Below are 15963 nucleotides of genomic sequence, written 5' to 3'. Positions count from 1 at the left end.
TAGTGTGTCGACATTCTGGTGGACAGCCTCACATCTGTACACATGTGGGCATGCCTGATTGGACTCAGTAGGTTGTTCATAAAAGAAAAGGAGGAGGAGAAAGGAGGAGGGAGAGGAGAAGGAGAAGAGAGAAGAAGGAGCAGGAGGAAAGAAGGAAGCAGGAGGAAGGAAGAGGAGAAAGAAGAGGAAGACAAAGACATAAGCTGGGTGGGGACTTGTTGAGAAGGGTCTGGAGGAAGTTGGAGGAGAAGTGGGAGGTGGACACAATTAAAACACATTATATACAAGTATGGAGTTTACAAAGAGTGAATAATAATACAATATATTTTTAAAAGCTTTAAGAGAAAAAAATACATTTGTAGTTTGTAGATTCTCTCAGGAGAATATTCCTAGGGGAAACAGCACCAGTAATATACAAATACACATCAAGTTATAGGTAGCCATTAATCTGTGTTTTGTCGTGATTTGCCTCTTCTAGACATGGTGATTTGTGTCTGGCTCCTTTCACTTAGTACAGTATTTTAGTATTTCCCCTGCTGTGCATGAATCAAGACTGTTGCTTGCTGGATGGAAATGATGCTTATTGCCTGGATATCATTGGAGCTTGCACCATTCAGAGTCTACCTTAATGATGAGACCTGTTCTATGGAAATTCCACAGAGGTGTCTGAATTTGCTCCCTTGAGTAGTTGTGAAAATTAAACAAAGTGATGTGAGAGCAACCAGCTATCACAGTAGCATGTGATTTAATTAAGCAAGATAATTGTCTATATGCACCAAGTACAGTGCCTAGCACAACAGGGCCTCAGGTCTCTTTGCCCCACTTGAATATCCAGGGATTAGTAAGAACTTACTAATATTGAAGCAATGGGCGTCTCAATTTGTAGTCGAGAGTAGTCTATAACTCTTTATGTAGCTCAGGTTAACACACATGGCAACCCTTCCGCCCCAGCCTCCTGAGCACTGAGAGTATAGGTGTGAGCCCCACACCTGCTACAAATAATATTTTCACTACAACTTTGAGGGTGAAGTACTGACTTCTTCCACCCTTTTGTTTCTTTCTCCCCAAGGCTATGCCTTCCTGCTGTTCCAGGAGGAGAGCTCAGTGCAAGCTTTGATAGATGCCTGCCTAGAAGAGGATGGGAAACTGTACCTGTGTGTGTCCAGCCCCACCATCAAGGATAAACCGGTAAGTAATCTGTGGCCAGCTGCTGCTTTCCCAGAGTGCGGTTGACTAGCTGTTCCTTCTCCTTATCATAGAAATGCAATAATTAGGACCTAGTACCTGGGTTGACCTTGCTGTGTAGAGCTAGGACTGTTGCTAGTGATGAGAAGTTAGCTAAAAAGTAATCAAATTTCATGTTTCACTTTTGAGACCACGGGTAAATAAATGGATCCTTGACATCCACTTAAAGCCTGGTAAGCTAACTGCTATTTAGAAATGCTGAATTGAGGTGAACAATGCTCTTAGTGGTTCTGGCAGCTCTGTCATTTCAGATCAAGGACAGGAGGAATTTATTTTTTAATGTCTTTGAATGTAATGTTTTATGGTGGGTTGTATCCACGGCTACCTGATGGGTGGGCCATCAGGTCATACTCTAAATGGACAGTTTCAGTGGAGTAGGAGAAGGGCGGGGCCGAGAGCATGGTGCTGACACTATAAACAAATATGTGTGCATCCAGCATTTGTGGCCAAGAGCCTGTGACTTCTGAGCCATTGTAGTGAGTAGAGAAGGGTCAAGACGGTGTTCAAAGCGGAAGAAAGGATGGAGTTAACTTGGCAATGGTGGGGATCCATGGGAAATTGGCAGGGGCAGGGTGGGGTGAGTTTGTGTGTAAAGGCTCAGTCCTTAGGATGGGAAACAGTAAAATTAGTGATGTGGAATGAATGGCAAGGGGCTAACGCTCTATCTAGGGCCTAGAGGAGCCACTGGACACTTTCATCCGAGATACTGGGGCTCACTTGTTTGGCTAAGTATATTCTCAGAAATGTGTCTGTGAAGACTTGGATTAGATATCTGAGCTTGAGTCTCGACTTCATTATTTAGTATTTAAATATATGTTTGGTTCTGACCATTCTGTCATTGATGAATTACAGTTTTCTCAACTAAAAAATAGGAAAAACAACTTGTTTTTCTTTGGGTTTTTGAGAGAACAATGAATGTAGAAGCACTCAATAGAAAGCAAGCACTTGTACAAGCATAGCTCTCTGCTGCTATCAGTTATTCCTGGTGTTGTGATTCAGGACAGGACAGTTAGAACCCTGTGGCCGGCCATACCTTCTGGGAAGAACAGGCCTTCCAACTGGGACTTGGCTGCCTATAAAGAAGAGAATCAGCATATAACTATAAGAGGGAATTACTACAGAATGGGATTATTGAGTCATAGCAGAAAGGTTAATACAGAAAAAGAGATAAGGATTTTAGACATTATGAAAGTGGCATTCTAATTGTTAAGTTCTGGGTCCATCGCCAAATTTTGGTAACGGTAATAACATTGTGGAATGCTGTGCCTGTGCAGGTGGGGAGACGGTGGTGGAAAAAGTAGGGAAGCTGTGTTAACCTTGAGCTTTATTTAAAAGGCATGTGCATGGTGTGGGAGACATTTAGGCCTACTGAGAGGAGGAGCCTGTAATACATCATCTGAGTAACAATTGAACCTAAAATTACTTAAGTCCCTTTAGAGTCATGTGACATTAGAAACTTTCTACTAAATACAGCAGTAAGCTGTCTTACCACTCAGTCTGCAAAGATGCCCCTGGCATTCAGCGAGAAGGCAGTGAGAGTGAAGTAGGAAGTTTATGGTAGAAGGGGCCATGCACTGTCAGAGAGGATGCAAATACATTTTATATGTAAAAGGCAAAGGGGTAGAGATGCATGATGACATAATTATGCCCACACTAGAGAACAAGCTGTAGAACTGAGATGAGGAGACGAGACGAGCTCAGGGCTCAGAAGCTCGTGTCACGGGCTCGTAGGGCAAGGGGAGGAGATGTCTGGAAAGGCAGGCCCGTGCCGGACAAGATGTATCTTGAGAGGGAAGCAAATTGATCATTGTAAACATATGCATATGGAGATAACACCATTGCTTTTTAGTGTTTGGATTCTAAATATGTGTACTCCAGACTTTAAGGACTTTAAAAATGATTAGTATAATCTTCTCTACTGGAAATGTTTATGAGAAACTAGCTTTCAATTGTTACTTCACATTTCTACGGGATCACAGTTTGCCTATCTGAGCTAGGGAGGAGTTGTTCTGCAGATGAATTCTGATGATGACGATCAAGAAGATCCAGACATACTCGGGGTTTCCAGCATTAATAGGTGGGATAAAACATAGAAAGAAAACCCTCCGTGGTGGTTTGTCTACTTTGAGTGAAATACATTCATTCCATGGTGGATTGCAGAGCTTTTGTCTCCAGTTTTGCAGCTTCCATCTGGGTGTTAGCTTTCCATCCAGTACTCCCAGCTTCATGTAGACACACCTCGCTAGTGGCTCACATACACCCCAGCTCATGCGATGGATGTCCCAAAGAGAGCAACAGCTAAAACCAGCCTTCCAGGCTCAGTGAAGGACTTTGCAAACAGTTGCTCAGGCAGCGTGCTTTCTCAGCTGTGGCTCCTCGGTGCTCCATGCCTTAGGCTGACTGGCTTTCATGCTCTACCCTTTAGGGTGCTAGTGCCCTGACTGTGGTGTTTCATTTTCTGACCCTATCAGAATAAAAAATGGGTGGAAATATATTAGGTTCCAAAGTTACCTTGAAGATTTTCCTACCCTTTCTCCTTTTTCTCAAATCAAACCCCTCTTCCGGTTTAGTGAGTTAAGTTATTTAAACTGTTTTCCCAGTACAGAGCCCAACAGTAAAGTCTGCTCTAAACTGTCTTGTCCAGGATCTTGATTGTTTTAAATCAATCAAATCACAAACTGTTGGGTTTTAGAGTATATTAGATAGGTGGTTTTGTTCAGTGATTTCCTTTCATTAAATAATTCTATGTGGATTGTCTGTGTATAGCTTTGGGCCTGAAAGGTGGCAAAAAGAACTGTGTTGGTTGCCTGCTTATTTTGACTCTTCAGTTACAAAGAAAGGAGAGATTGGCAGGAGCAGCTGTGGGTTTCAAGACCTGTAACTACATCCTACAGAAAAAGGTGTCCACAGTTCATCAGCCCCAGGAACCCCAGACAGTAATGTCTGTGTGCTTCCAGTGAGGCAGGGGGATGCTGTGAACAGCGGTCTCTCTAAACAACGAATGATAGAGCGGGTGTCCTGGATAAGCCCCCACAGAGACAGACAGAGACAGACAGAAGACAGGAAGGCAAGGTGGTAATGAGTCTTGGTCTGTCTTGTTTTGAGACTCAGCAACTATGGCTGAGCTGGAATTGATTTGTAGATCAGCATGACACCAAACTCAAAGATCTACCTGCCCCTGTGTCCCAAGTACTGGGACTAAAGATGTGCACGGCCATGCCTGGAAATGATTCTTGCTGCTAGAATAGACTGGCCAGAGTTATGAGACAGGGAACACCTTGAAAAGAATTTAAACTGTATTATCAAGCGGACATGTGCTTATGTAGGTGAGTTTTTTAGACTATTGCTCAGGTAACATGGCCATTCACTTACACATTTGAAACAAAATTCAGTGGAAAAAATGATAGAGTCAGAGAAGCTGGAATTAGATACTACTTATGATTTCAATTCCTTTTAATTGATTTATGTGTGCATGTTTGTGTGTATGTGGGACAGCTCTGTAGCATTGGCTCTCTCCGTCCACCCTGTCAGTCCTGGGAATGGAACTCAGATAATGAAGAGTTTGTGGTTAAGTGTCTACCTGATGAGAATCTGACTGGCCCCGTGTTTGAGTTCTAATTCTGTCTAGTCTGTCATTCTGGTCTCCCTTGTCCTACTTATGTGCCTGTCAGTGGAATTTCTATCACTGTTAGTCGTTTTTCCTTAGTTATAGAACAGTCCAGAATTTTTTGCCTAGGAGTTGAAAGCTTTCCAGTCTAGCTTCAATTTCCCTCCCAACTTTTTTTGCTTTTTTCTGACCTTCATATTTATTTATTTACCTTCCCTTTTCTTTCACGTGTATGTATGGAATACACACATGTATGTAGAATGTTTTGATGTGTGTGTTTGCAAATATGTACATAAGGAGGCATAAGATAAATATTAAAAATCTTTCTTCATCACTCTCCTACTTAATCTTTGAAGCAGTTTCTTAGTCAGATCCAGTGCTCAACAACAAGGCTAGTCTTGCTAGCCAGCTTACTCAGGGCTCCTTTGTCTCCACTTTCTAAAACTGGGATTATAGGCAAACTGGCACACCAGCCTGGATTCTTGCAATCTGAACTCCATCCCTCTTGACTGTACAGCAATTCCTTTAATGACTGAGCCATCCCCCACCACACCCCATACCCTCATATTTTAATCAAACTGAAATATTTTTGTTTCTGTCACAAGGTCAAATTCCTACCCTTACTTCAAAAACCTTTCTCAAATGCTATGGACTTTTCACTGATTATTTTACTGTCTAATAACAAATTATACTTACTCTAGCAGCTATCAAAACAAACACATGAACAAGCAAAATCTTTCCAAAGATTAAACTGGGAAAAATAAGTAGAAGCTGTTGTGGGGCATGTGGACTGACTGCCTCGTCTCTCTGCTCATGGTGTATCTACTAAGACCATGTCATTCTCCACATGCTGCCTGCTGAGTCCAAACTTTAGTTTTGGCTTAGCTCAATTAAATCTGGGTTTGTAAATCCATCTTAGAATCCTTGGGTAAGTTATATTGTCATGTGCCACCTAGGAAGTCATTAAAAGTTTTTACCTCAATTTCCTTATTTGTTCTTTGAATTCTAAATCTTGATCATGATTTGGGCACCTTCTTCCAAGAGTTTACCAAAGAAGGAATTCCTTGTCTGAAATAAGAGTATGGTAGCTCCTCTCTTACTCTTAGTCTATGAACTTGCAAGTGGATCCAGAGCTTCTTAGAGCTTGAGCCTTTGGATACTCTGTGCCCTGTTCCATGAAGATAAAGTGGCAGGTCTGGGTAGCCAGGGTGCCATATAGAGACCAGTGAACAAGACAGCCAATGCTTTCCTTCAGGGACTACATTCCGTGATTACCCATGTGTATTCTAAAGAACACATGTCCAGTTGACAACCATCTTGAAAGTCACCATTGTGCATTTTATATTAAGTTTCTCCTTTAATTAAAAGTCCTATATCCCCCCCCCCCCAAATATTCAAGAAACATTGATTTTATTCAGGCTGTAAAAGCATCTTACAATATAAAAAAAAATTTGTATAATTTTATAAAATATTCTCTAACCCTGCATTTTATAGCCCTGCTTTGGACATAGTACTTGTATAAATCCCTGTGAAATTAATTATCTGAAACCCTATCAAGCAATAGGTTTCCTCCCAGGAAAAACTGAATAACCTGATTTGGTTTTGGTTTGTTTTATTTTGTTTTAATTTTAATTTTTAACTATGTGTATGTATGCTATCTGTGAGTAGCATAAGTGTAGTGCCCTTTTAAGTTCAAAAGAGGCATCATATACCCTGGTACTGTAGGTAGTTGATGGCTGTCTGCTGTGGATGCTGGGAATCACATTCAGCCAAATTCTGCCAGTGCAGCAAATGCTCTTAACCACTGAGCCATTGCTTCTCCAGACTCTGTGAATTCCTCTAAACTATTAACAACCATCCCTTTTTAGTACCGTGGAGCTGTAAATACACGTGTGTGGAGACATCGGACCAAATTGTTTTGCTTGGATACAAAATTGTTTGAGGCATGAATCTGGAATTTAAAGTAGCCAAATAACAGAGCTAGTTCCACTGGTCAGTCAGTGGGGAGAGAAGGGCGGGAAGAGACTGCTTTGTCAGTAGATCAAGGAAGAATCTATTAGTCATTTCTTTTTTTCTTTCTGGTGGTGCTGGCGCATGCATGGAAGACCACGCATGGTCATTCGAGGCAAGTTCTCTACTACTGAGCCTTCAGCCACTCCTGGTCATTCCTAATGTATAGAGGATAGGCAGCTTTGAGTTTGCAGAGAAGGAAGTGGTTGCTTACTAGTAGAAATGCATTTTCAGCCCCCCAGGAAGCTGTGGCTCCAGCCAATGGCCTAAAGGACAGGAAAGCTCACAGGTTTGCAATATAATTAATGTGGACTCAGATAAGCCTGGACTTCAGTCTTGAAATGGCTTAATTTTCATGGTTGTTAGATGATTGGTCCCACAGGTTTAAGTAATTTTTATTGTATGTAATTATAGTAAGGTTAAATGTGACTATAGAAAATACATAGGACATATTTTCTCTTACTTTGTCTTAGTATTAATTTACAAGGAATTCATATGCTTTTAAAAAGTCACCTAGGGGCTGGAGAGATGGCTCAGTAGTTAAGAGGACTGGCTGCTCTTGCAGAGGACTAGGGTTCAATTCCTAGCACCAACATGGTAACTCACAACCATCTGTAACTTCAGTTTCAGGGCATCCGATGCTGCCTTCTGCCCTCTGCACCATCCACATGCACACAGTACACATACATGTAAGAAAACACACATAGTAAATAAATAAATAAGTAAATATTTTTAAAAGGGTTTTATCATCTTAACCCCCCAAAAAATTAATTCATACTAAAGTTTGTACCATCTTGGGGAACAAAAGAAAAGAAAATGTATAGCTCAGACATGCACTCGGGTGTGAAAAGTGCTAGTGGTTTCAAATCCCAATCAGCTGTCATGTTTTCTAAGTGACATTGGTGATGATGAACCAAAGTCATTCCAATTACATGATTAACCTATGACTTAGTGACATCAAAAGTGGGTACAGAGAGTAGGCCAAGCCCTAGAGTACCCACTGGTAACCAACACAGTGTATTCCCCACGCCCCTGGAAGTTGAATGAGTAGCATGTTCTAGGAGCTATAGAAGAGCAGTAGCCAGGCTGGTGTGGTGGGACCTGCCCGTAATCCCAGTACTTGGGAGGCCAGACCAAGAAGGTCTCGAGGTTGAGAATAGAGTGGGCTGCACAGTGAGACTCTATCAAAAAAGGGGTGCAGAGGAAAGAGTACCCATTATTCCTCAAATCTGCACATAGAGTTCATTAAAGCTGGACGCTTTACTGGGCAGTTGGGCCCCACACAGATGTATGAGCTTAGCCTCAGAGAGCCTTAGCTGTAACAGTGGGAAATAGGTGTGTGACAGGAAAGTGAACTGAGGAGCTGCAGGGACTCTAAGAGAGATGTTGTAGGGAATAATTGAGATTGGGAGTCCTGGATGGAGAAGAATGTGCAGATGTTATGACTCAGTCAGCTTTCTTTACAGGAAAGTGTTCGTTTGCTTCTTCTGACTGTAGCATTTAATCAATGATTTACTAACTCAAGTAGTGCATGGGTGTACATTACATAACCTTTCTGTAGTATCATTTGTTCATTCTCTCTCTCTCTCTCTCTCTCTCTCTTTTTTTTTTTTTTTTTTTTTTTTTTTTTTTTTTTTTTTTTTTGCTAAGCACCCCGATGAAATCGTACACAAAATGCCATGCTTCGTTAGTAGCTGACGGCCCCTGAGGGGCTGTGAAGCTGTGCATGGAGTAGGCATTGAACTGAGAGCAGGTTGCAGGGCTTGCTTACCTAACTGTACCTGGACTAAGCTTGGTGAGACACCTGGAGCACAGGAAGCACAGGACAGAATTTACCACTATTATTTTTTGCTACCTGTCTAGAAAGAATTTCAGCTCTTTTGTTGTCTGAGGATCAGTTAGAGCAGTGGTTCTCGGCCTTCCTAATGCTGCGACCCTTTAATACAGTTCCTCACGTTTGCTGCTTCATAGCTGTGATCTTGCTACTGTTATGAATCATAATGTAAACATCTGTGTTCTCCAATGGTCTTAGGTGACCCCTGTGAAAGGGTCATTCCACGCCCAAAGGGGTTGTAACCCATAAGTTGAGAGCAGCTGGGTTAGAGGGTTCGAGTTACAGCTTTGGGCCTGTGGCCCCAGAGCTATGTAGGATACAGAACTCTTACCAAAGCCAAGGACTGATCATCTGTCAGGTTCTATTCTTTCTGCTTCTCCTGAGAGTTACCAGGGTTGTCACCACTGGTAGAGAAGAACACTTGAAAATAATAGATGGCATCTACTCCTGGAAATTGGCTGATTTGTTTATTGCTATCTGAGAAATGAAAATTAGCTCAAAATGAAATACCAAATATGTATGTGCTTTGAAAAGTTTAATCCCCAAATACTGTTGCTATGGCTGTTAGTTTCTGTGTTTAATATAAAAAGAGTCCTTATACCATGAAAGAGGCAAAGATACTTTACAAGCTATAAACTCTTTCTGCTTCTGCTGGCTCTTTCTGTTTCTGCTGTCACACTTAGTGATTTGGTGAGGGCTGTGTTACTTAAAATAGAATTGCTGACAGCTGACATGGGTCGGAGTCCATCACTTCAACTGACCCGTTACAGCTATATGTCAGGGGACTTGGTTTAGCTGACTCATCCTGGCTGGGAGGATGAGTTGGGATGCTGCCACTTGCTGTGGAGAGCATTCCTGATGGTTCTGCACTATTGTTCTGTTTCATGTAAAATGAAAGGATTGTAGGATTAGGGGGAGAAAAATAGTTTTTTCTTGAAGAGTCGGAACTTGAAGGGTATGTGGAAAAACAAACAACAACAACAACAACAAACCCAGGAAATCAGAAAGGGTGTTAGACTTGACAGTGTCTCAGCTCTGAGTTTTGTAGGAGAGAAGTAATAGCCAGATGGCTGGGGAGGAAGTATCAGCTCTGGCACCTGAGCTGACCATGGAACTGCAGTGCTGACTTTTGATTTCCTTCAGGAAAAACAGATGGAACAAGATACCTTGCAGTAGGATATTTGTGTGGTGGGCATTTGTAACCTACAGTGGGAACGAGGAGGATGGAAGTATAAAGCAAGGTGTTCCAAATGAGTGTCAGAATTAGTGATCTATGATATCAAAACACTAACTTGAGTCTAAATAGAGAATTCTAGAATTGTAGGAAGGCTAAATGATGTTTTAACACACACACAGACACACAGAGAAACACACACACACACACACCCCAAAACAAAAGACTTGAAGCCCTTTTCTGTTTTTTTCTTCCCTTCCCTTCTCTTCTCTCTCTCTCTCTCTCTCTCTCTCTCTCTCTCTCTCTCTCTCTCTCTCTCTTTCTTTTTTTCAAGACCCGGTTTCTCTATGCATGCAGCCCTGGCTGTCCTGGAACTCTGTGTAGCCCACTAGGTTCAAACGTCAGAGCTTTCTTTGCCTCCTCTTCCTCCCAAGTGCTGGGATTAAAGGCCTGGGCCACTGTGCAAGGCCATTGTGTTTTCTTTTATTCTGTGATTTAAAATAGAACAAAAATGTATATTTATATTTTAATTTGGAAATTTTTGTTAATTTTCATTGAACTCTTTTTAGCTAGTGATTTTTTTATATGCCTTCAGTCTAAACAAGTGGGCCGTGTTACATTTCTTAATGTTTTTCTTAGTAGTTGGCTTGCTCTTAATTCTGTTAATCACCTTTAGTTTTAAGTTAATAAAATTTTAGTTCTTAATTTAGATCCATACTTAGTATTTTATTCTTTATTGATAGTAAATATAACCAAACTAATTTGCTAACATATTTAATGAAGGTTAGTCTGAGAAGTTTCAATTCTCTAGACAGCTGTCTAATATTTAAATATATTAACTAATTTGCTAATATTAAATTTATTCTTAACTACTTAAAGTTAATTTCTGTAGAAGTAACCTTTTCAAAACAATAACAGTTTATCACTCAGTAGTGTACTTTGGCGTAGGACAGTGATGTCCAAATGTGAACATTAGTAGGTGTTATATTTAAAAACTGCATAGAAATAACTTGGGATATGCTGTGTTTCTCAATGTTGAACAGATTTCTTGCCTGTAGACTTCCTTAGAGTTTTTGATTAAGTACATCAATGAATGCCCTGAAACTCCATGAAGCTTTCCCAAATAGCACTTGTCTGACACAGCAACCCCAGGGACATGCATTTTGTAGAAGACACATTGGGAGACCTCAGAAGGGGCAATTCACACTTTTACCAATAACTGTGGGTTTTATTAGTGTTACATTCCTTCAAAGTTACTCTGTGGCATAAATAAATGTTTTTACCAGCAAGCTTTGTGTAAAACAGATTACTGATTCAGAAGATAAGAATTTAGAAGACACATAGTTTAGTTCAGCCAAGCATAGATTTCATGGTCCTCAGGAAAGCTTTCATAGGAATGCATAATTCAAAAAAGAAACTAAAGGAAAATACGTTTTGTAATTTTTTCTTGTAAATGCTTATTGATCATTGCCGCTCTCAGGGAGGCAGAGTTGTGTGGGAACAGCTTGTATTTCATTGTGAGAGGGAAAGTCTCAGTCCACTCCACATTACTCTGCTAATGCAAAGGGTGTGCTGATGCTGGCCTGTGTCGACTTCTCTTTAGTTCTGCAGGGCGCCAGCTCTGAGCAGCTGTTTGCCTGGCAGCAGCTGGGAGGTGTGGGTTTCGTGAATGGGTTTGATCAGCACTGTGTCTTAAGCTGTAAAGCCAAGAATAGAGCAAAGAAATGGAGTTGTGTGAGAGATGATGAAGTAGAGGGTGGAGCAAGTAGTGGTGGAAGGAAGACCATCGGTGTCGGAAGCTATCCACAGCAAGGTTCTAGGTCTTTTGCAGTATTCCTTTGATCAACCAAAGCATATATTTATTATAGAAGGTGCAATGTGTTTCCTGTAATGTTTATGAGACGAAACCAACTAGATCTCTATGGAAACATTATGGGACTTATTTTCATTTTGAAACGAAGTGACATGTTACCAGCTGGATTCAGTAGTGCACAACGTCTTAGCTAGATGGGGAGTTGAGGCTGGGATGTGTTTGAGCCCAGGAGTTTTTGAGACTACTCTGAGCAATACATCAAGGCTACAACTGAAGTACCAAGAGGGTTGGGGGGATAGTGACCATGACCAACGTCAGCTAACAGTGTGTGAGTTTGTAAGTTGCATAACAGTTTTGTTAGAAGTCAGGATGGAAGAGGGGTTCTGTGCAAGGAGTACATCCCTCTTCTTTAACTGGTAGCACTAGAACCTTTATCCCTCCAATATCAGGAAATTATTGTGTTTATAATTAAAAATTAGTGATGGCCTCTCATGAAGGCATGAAACCACCTTTGGTGGGAAATCTCAAGGAAGCCGTCATTTAGCCCAGCTAAGCACATCTTACAGAAATGACACTGGGTTTTCTTGTACAGTAAAGCTGGATCACATTCTGTAGCGCTAACAGAATGGCTAGCAGGCTTATGTTTGCAGAGTCAAGGAAGAATTGAAAGTTTTGTGGTTTTTTGCTTTCTAGTAAAAGAAACAGTATAATAAAAGTTTAAAAAAAAAAAAAAAAACAAAGCCGAGGCTGGAGTGACTTGAAGGGCTGTGTGGAGTTTTCTAAGGGGCAGTACCAGTTTTAGAAAAGCTGGGGGCAGACAAGAGCAGAGTTTGGCAAGGCAGGACTGCCAGGCATGCTGAGCCAGTCCACTGAGACCAGAGATAAATTCTGTGAGTATTAAATATGAAAATTCACCTGTTTCTATCCTGTCTTAACCTAAGAGGGACAGAGGATAGGCATTAATTCCGTAAGGGCAAACACCAGGTAGCTTCTCCCAGCTGGTCCCCAGTGGCCACCCACTTGCCGACTAAACCCACTAGGGACAGTGTCGCCCTTACCTTCTAGGGTAGAAAGGGTAGCATTGCTTTTGCTTTGTTTTAAACTGTTCTTTGTAATCTTGTCATGATTAAAAGAAATTTGCTTTAAGGGTAAGCTGATAAGATCCTTCATCTCTTAGTGTATGATAAAATAGTACAAATTGTGTGCAGCAAATTAAGAATCCAAATAAAAAGAAATACTGTGGGCAGGTACTGAAGTGGTCAATAGGTGAAGGTGCTTGTTGTCTGACAATACAGAATGCAAGCCTCATGGCCTGATGTCTATCCTCAGAACCCATAGAAATCTGGAAGGAGAGAACTGATACCAAAAATTGTCCTCTGACTTCTACATGCCTGTGCATGAATATACACACCACATACACACATATCTGGTATTCATGCCTGTGCATGAATACACACACACACACCACACACAAACATCTGGCATGCATGCCTATGTGTGAATACACACACCACACACACACACATCTGGTATGCATGCCTGTGCATAAATACACACACACTACACACACAAACATCTGGTATGCATGCCTATACATGTATACACACACACAAACATCTGGTATGCATGCCTGGGCATGAATACACATACACCACACACGCAAACATCTGGCATGCATGCCTATACATGTATACACATACACCATACACACAAACATCTGGTATGCATGCCTATGCATGAATACACATACACCACATACACAAACATATGGTATGCGCCTATGCATGAATACACACACCGCACACACAAACACCTGGCATGCATGCCTATACATGTATACACATACACCACACACACAAACATCTGGCATACATGCCTATACATGTATACACATACACCACTTACACACAAATAATAATGCTTGAATAAGAAAGTTTTTAAGAAATTTAGAAAAGAAAATAAGCTGTAATGGTTTCTTTTAATATTCTTTAAACTTTTATGGGTTGGTGAGATGGCACAGCAGTTAAAGGTGCTTGCCACAGCATCTCCTACCTTAGAACTGACATAGTAAAAAAAGAGAAAGCCAACTCTGGCAACAACAACAGCTCTCTTCTCCCTCTGTGTCCCCCATCTCTTTCTCTGTCTCTCTCCTCTCCTCCCACTCTGTATGTGTGTCCATCTTTGTCTCTTGAATGTGTGCTCATACACACACAACATTTGCCTTTATTTAACGAACCTTGTTTAGAAAAATCAGTTTAATAATCAAGTTAAACACTGTTCTCTAAGTGTCAGTGTCTGCTATCTCTATAATTGTTTGCTAACTTGAGTGTTAATCTGTGTTATGTCATATTGTTTGAAAGGTAAATATTTTAACTAGAGGTGGTGATGAGAATTGAAAATTCAGGCAAGTAGATAATTCTTAGAAAATCATCCTAATGTTTCTGTTCCTTTTAGCTGGATTCATTACAAAAAGATAAATGGTTATCAACAGTCTGTGATGTATTCAGATGAACTGGATTCAAACCTCAGAATCTGCTGAAGACTGCCTTTAATGACACGGGTGGTTTGTGCAGGGTTCATGATATGTGTCTGGAGCGTTGAGTGGCTTCTCCAAGACTAAACGACACTTCATGCAGCCCCTATTAAGTAATTCACTTGGTTTTGTTTGGGACTTGGATATTGTAAAAATGCACAAACAGTGGGTGTGTCTTGAGTCATCTTATTCTCATTTGGGGTTGATGGAAATGAAGTAAGGACCAAGTAAACGCCTTTTTTTCAGGTGCAAATCCGACCGTGGAACCTAAGTGACAGTGACTTTGTAATGGATGGCTCTCAGCCTTTGGACCCCAGAAAAACTATCTTTGTTGGGGGAGTTCCACGACCCCTTCGAGCTGGTGAGTGGAAATAGAAACAGCACAGCAAAAGCGCTGAGTCCCCAATGCCTTAGCTCTGGCTTTCCAGTCAGCCATCCACAGCCTCCAAATGGAAGTCTGCTATGGCATTTCACAGAGCGATGTCTTTATGGTTAAGAATTTCCCCCAAAATGCTGTATATTCTTATGGTGTGGGATTTCATTAAACCATTCTGTGGAAAGGGTGAGGTCTATTTAGTTCTTTCCTTTTTACCCACATGTTTAAAATAATACCTGTCAGTGTGCACGATCATGCCAGGTAGTGTTGATACAGATGACAGTCATCCTGTCAGAAGTTTGCCCATGTGTCTGGGTGCCTTGGCAGTCAGAAGCCAAGCTACGCCTGGGGATCGTACCTGGGAATCAAACTGTACTTCTGAGCCTCCCCAGCAAGGCGGGACCTGATTAGTTCTTATGATTTCCAGAAATGAATCATATATTGAGGCATTCTTTAATTATGAGTTTGGAGAAGCTCTTGTTTTGTGGTGGGTTTTTGGTGCAGTACTGGGGATTGAACCCAGGACTTCATACAACTAGACAAGTATTCATATCCTCAGCCCACCTTCTGTATTTATCCTGACAGTTTCACAAAGTTGCCAGGGTGGCCTGGGACTCACTGTGTAGACCAGGCAGGCCTGGGAATCCTTCTGCCTTAACCTTTCAAGTGGCTGAGATTGCAGGCCTGTCCCAACTCTGTTGTTGCTGCTGTTTTGTTTCCAAGGATAAAACAGTTGTGCTGCTGAGGGTAAGCTGAGTCCTAATGACCTAGAGACGTGAGGTGAGGTGGTATTGAGCTGATGCTTCAGTGTTTAAGCCTGAAGACAAGACATGAGTAGTGACACACACCTGTCAGCCAAGCACTCTGGAGCCTGACATAAGATGCTTTTCAAATCTGAATCTTGCCTGAGCTACCACTTACTGAGTGAATACAAAGCCAGCCTGGGTTACACAGAAAATTTTGAAGGATTCCCAACATTATTTGAATTCTAACTCCAGTCTACACATTAAAAATATTAAAAAAAAACAAAACAAAACAAAAAAAAACCTTTACAACTCTATAAAGATATCTTCCTAAATTTGACGGCTCACACTCATAACTCTAGCACTAAGAGTTTGAAGCAGGGAGACTTTGAGTTTTGGCCTCACCTAGTTAGCCCCTGTGTCAAAAAAACAAATGGGATATAACCATAATTCTTTTCTGAAGAACTTTTAAAATATTGGGATTATGGTAATTTTACATTATTTCTAAAAGTCAGAGATTTCTGGGTCCATTTTTTCTTCTAATGAAAAACTGTAACAAAAGAAAGAAAGCAGAGCAACAAGAGCCCTCTTCCTTAGCCGACACCACACGATAAAATCTAGGAAGGGC

At 41.2% G+C, this 15963-nt stretch overlaps 1 protein-coding gene across 8 annotated transcripts in view; it reads left to right on the top strand.

Moving 5' to 3' along the window:
• Cpeb3 (cytoplasmic polyadenylation element binding protein 3) overlaps positions 1–15963 on the top strand; it is a 180199-nt gene that overhangs the window by 131898 nt on the left and 32338 nt on the right. For all 8 annotated transcript variants that reach the window (XM_076919705.1, XM_076919747.1, XM_076919738.1 and 5 more), the window contains 2 exons: positions 1070–1188; positions 14463–14577. In XM_076919705.1, the coding sequence (XP_076775820.1) occupies positions 1070–1188; positions 14463–14577 (234 nt within the window). The remainder of the gene's footprint in view (positions 1–1069; positions 1189–14462; positions 14578–15963) is intronic.

The sequence above is a fragment of the Arvicanthis niloticus genome, chromosome 1 (assembly GCF_011762505.2).
Source record: "Arvicanthis niloticus isolate mArvNil1 chromosome 1, mArvNil1.pat.X, whole genome shotgun sequence".
NCBI classification, from domain to species: domain Eukaryota; kingdom Metazoa; phylum Chordata; class Mammalia; order Rodentia; family Muridae; genus Arvicanthis; species Arvicanthis niloticus.
Note: the sequence above shows the minus strand (reverse complement) of the source record. Positions and strands in the feature narration are given on the sequence as shown.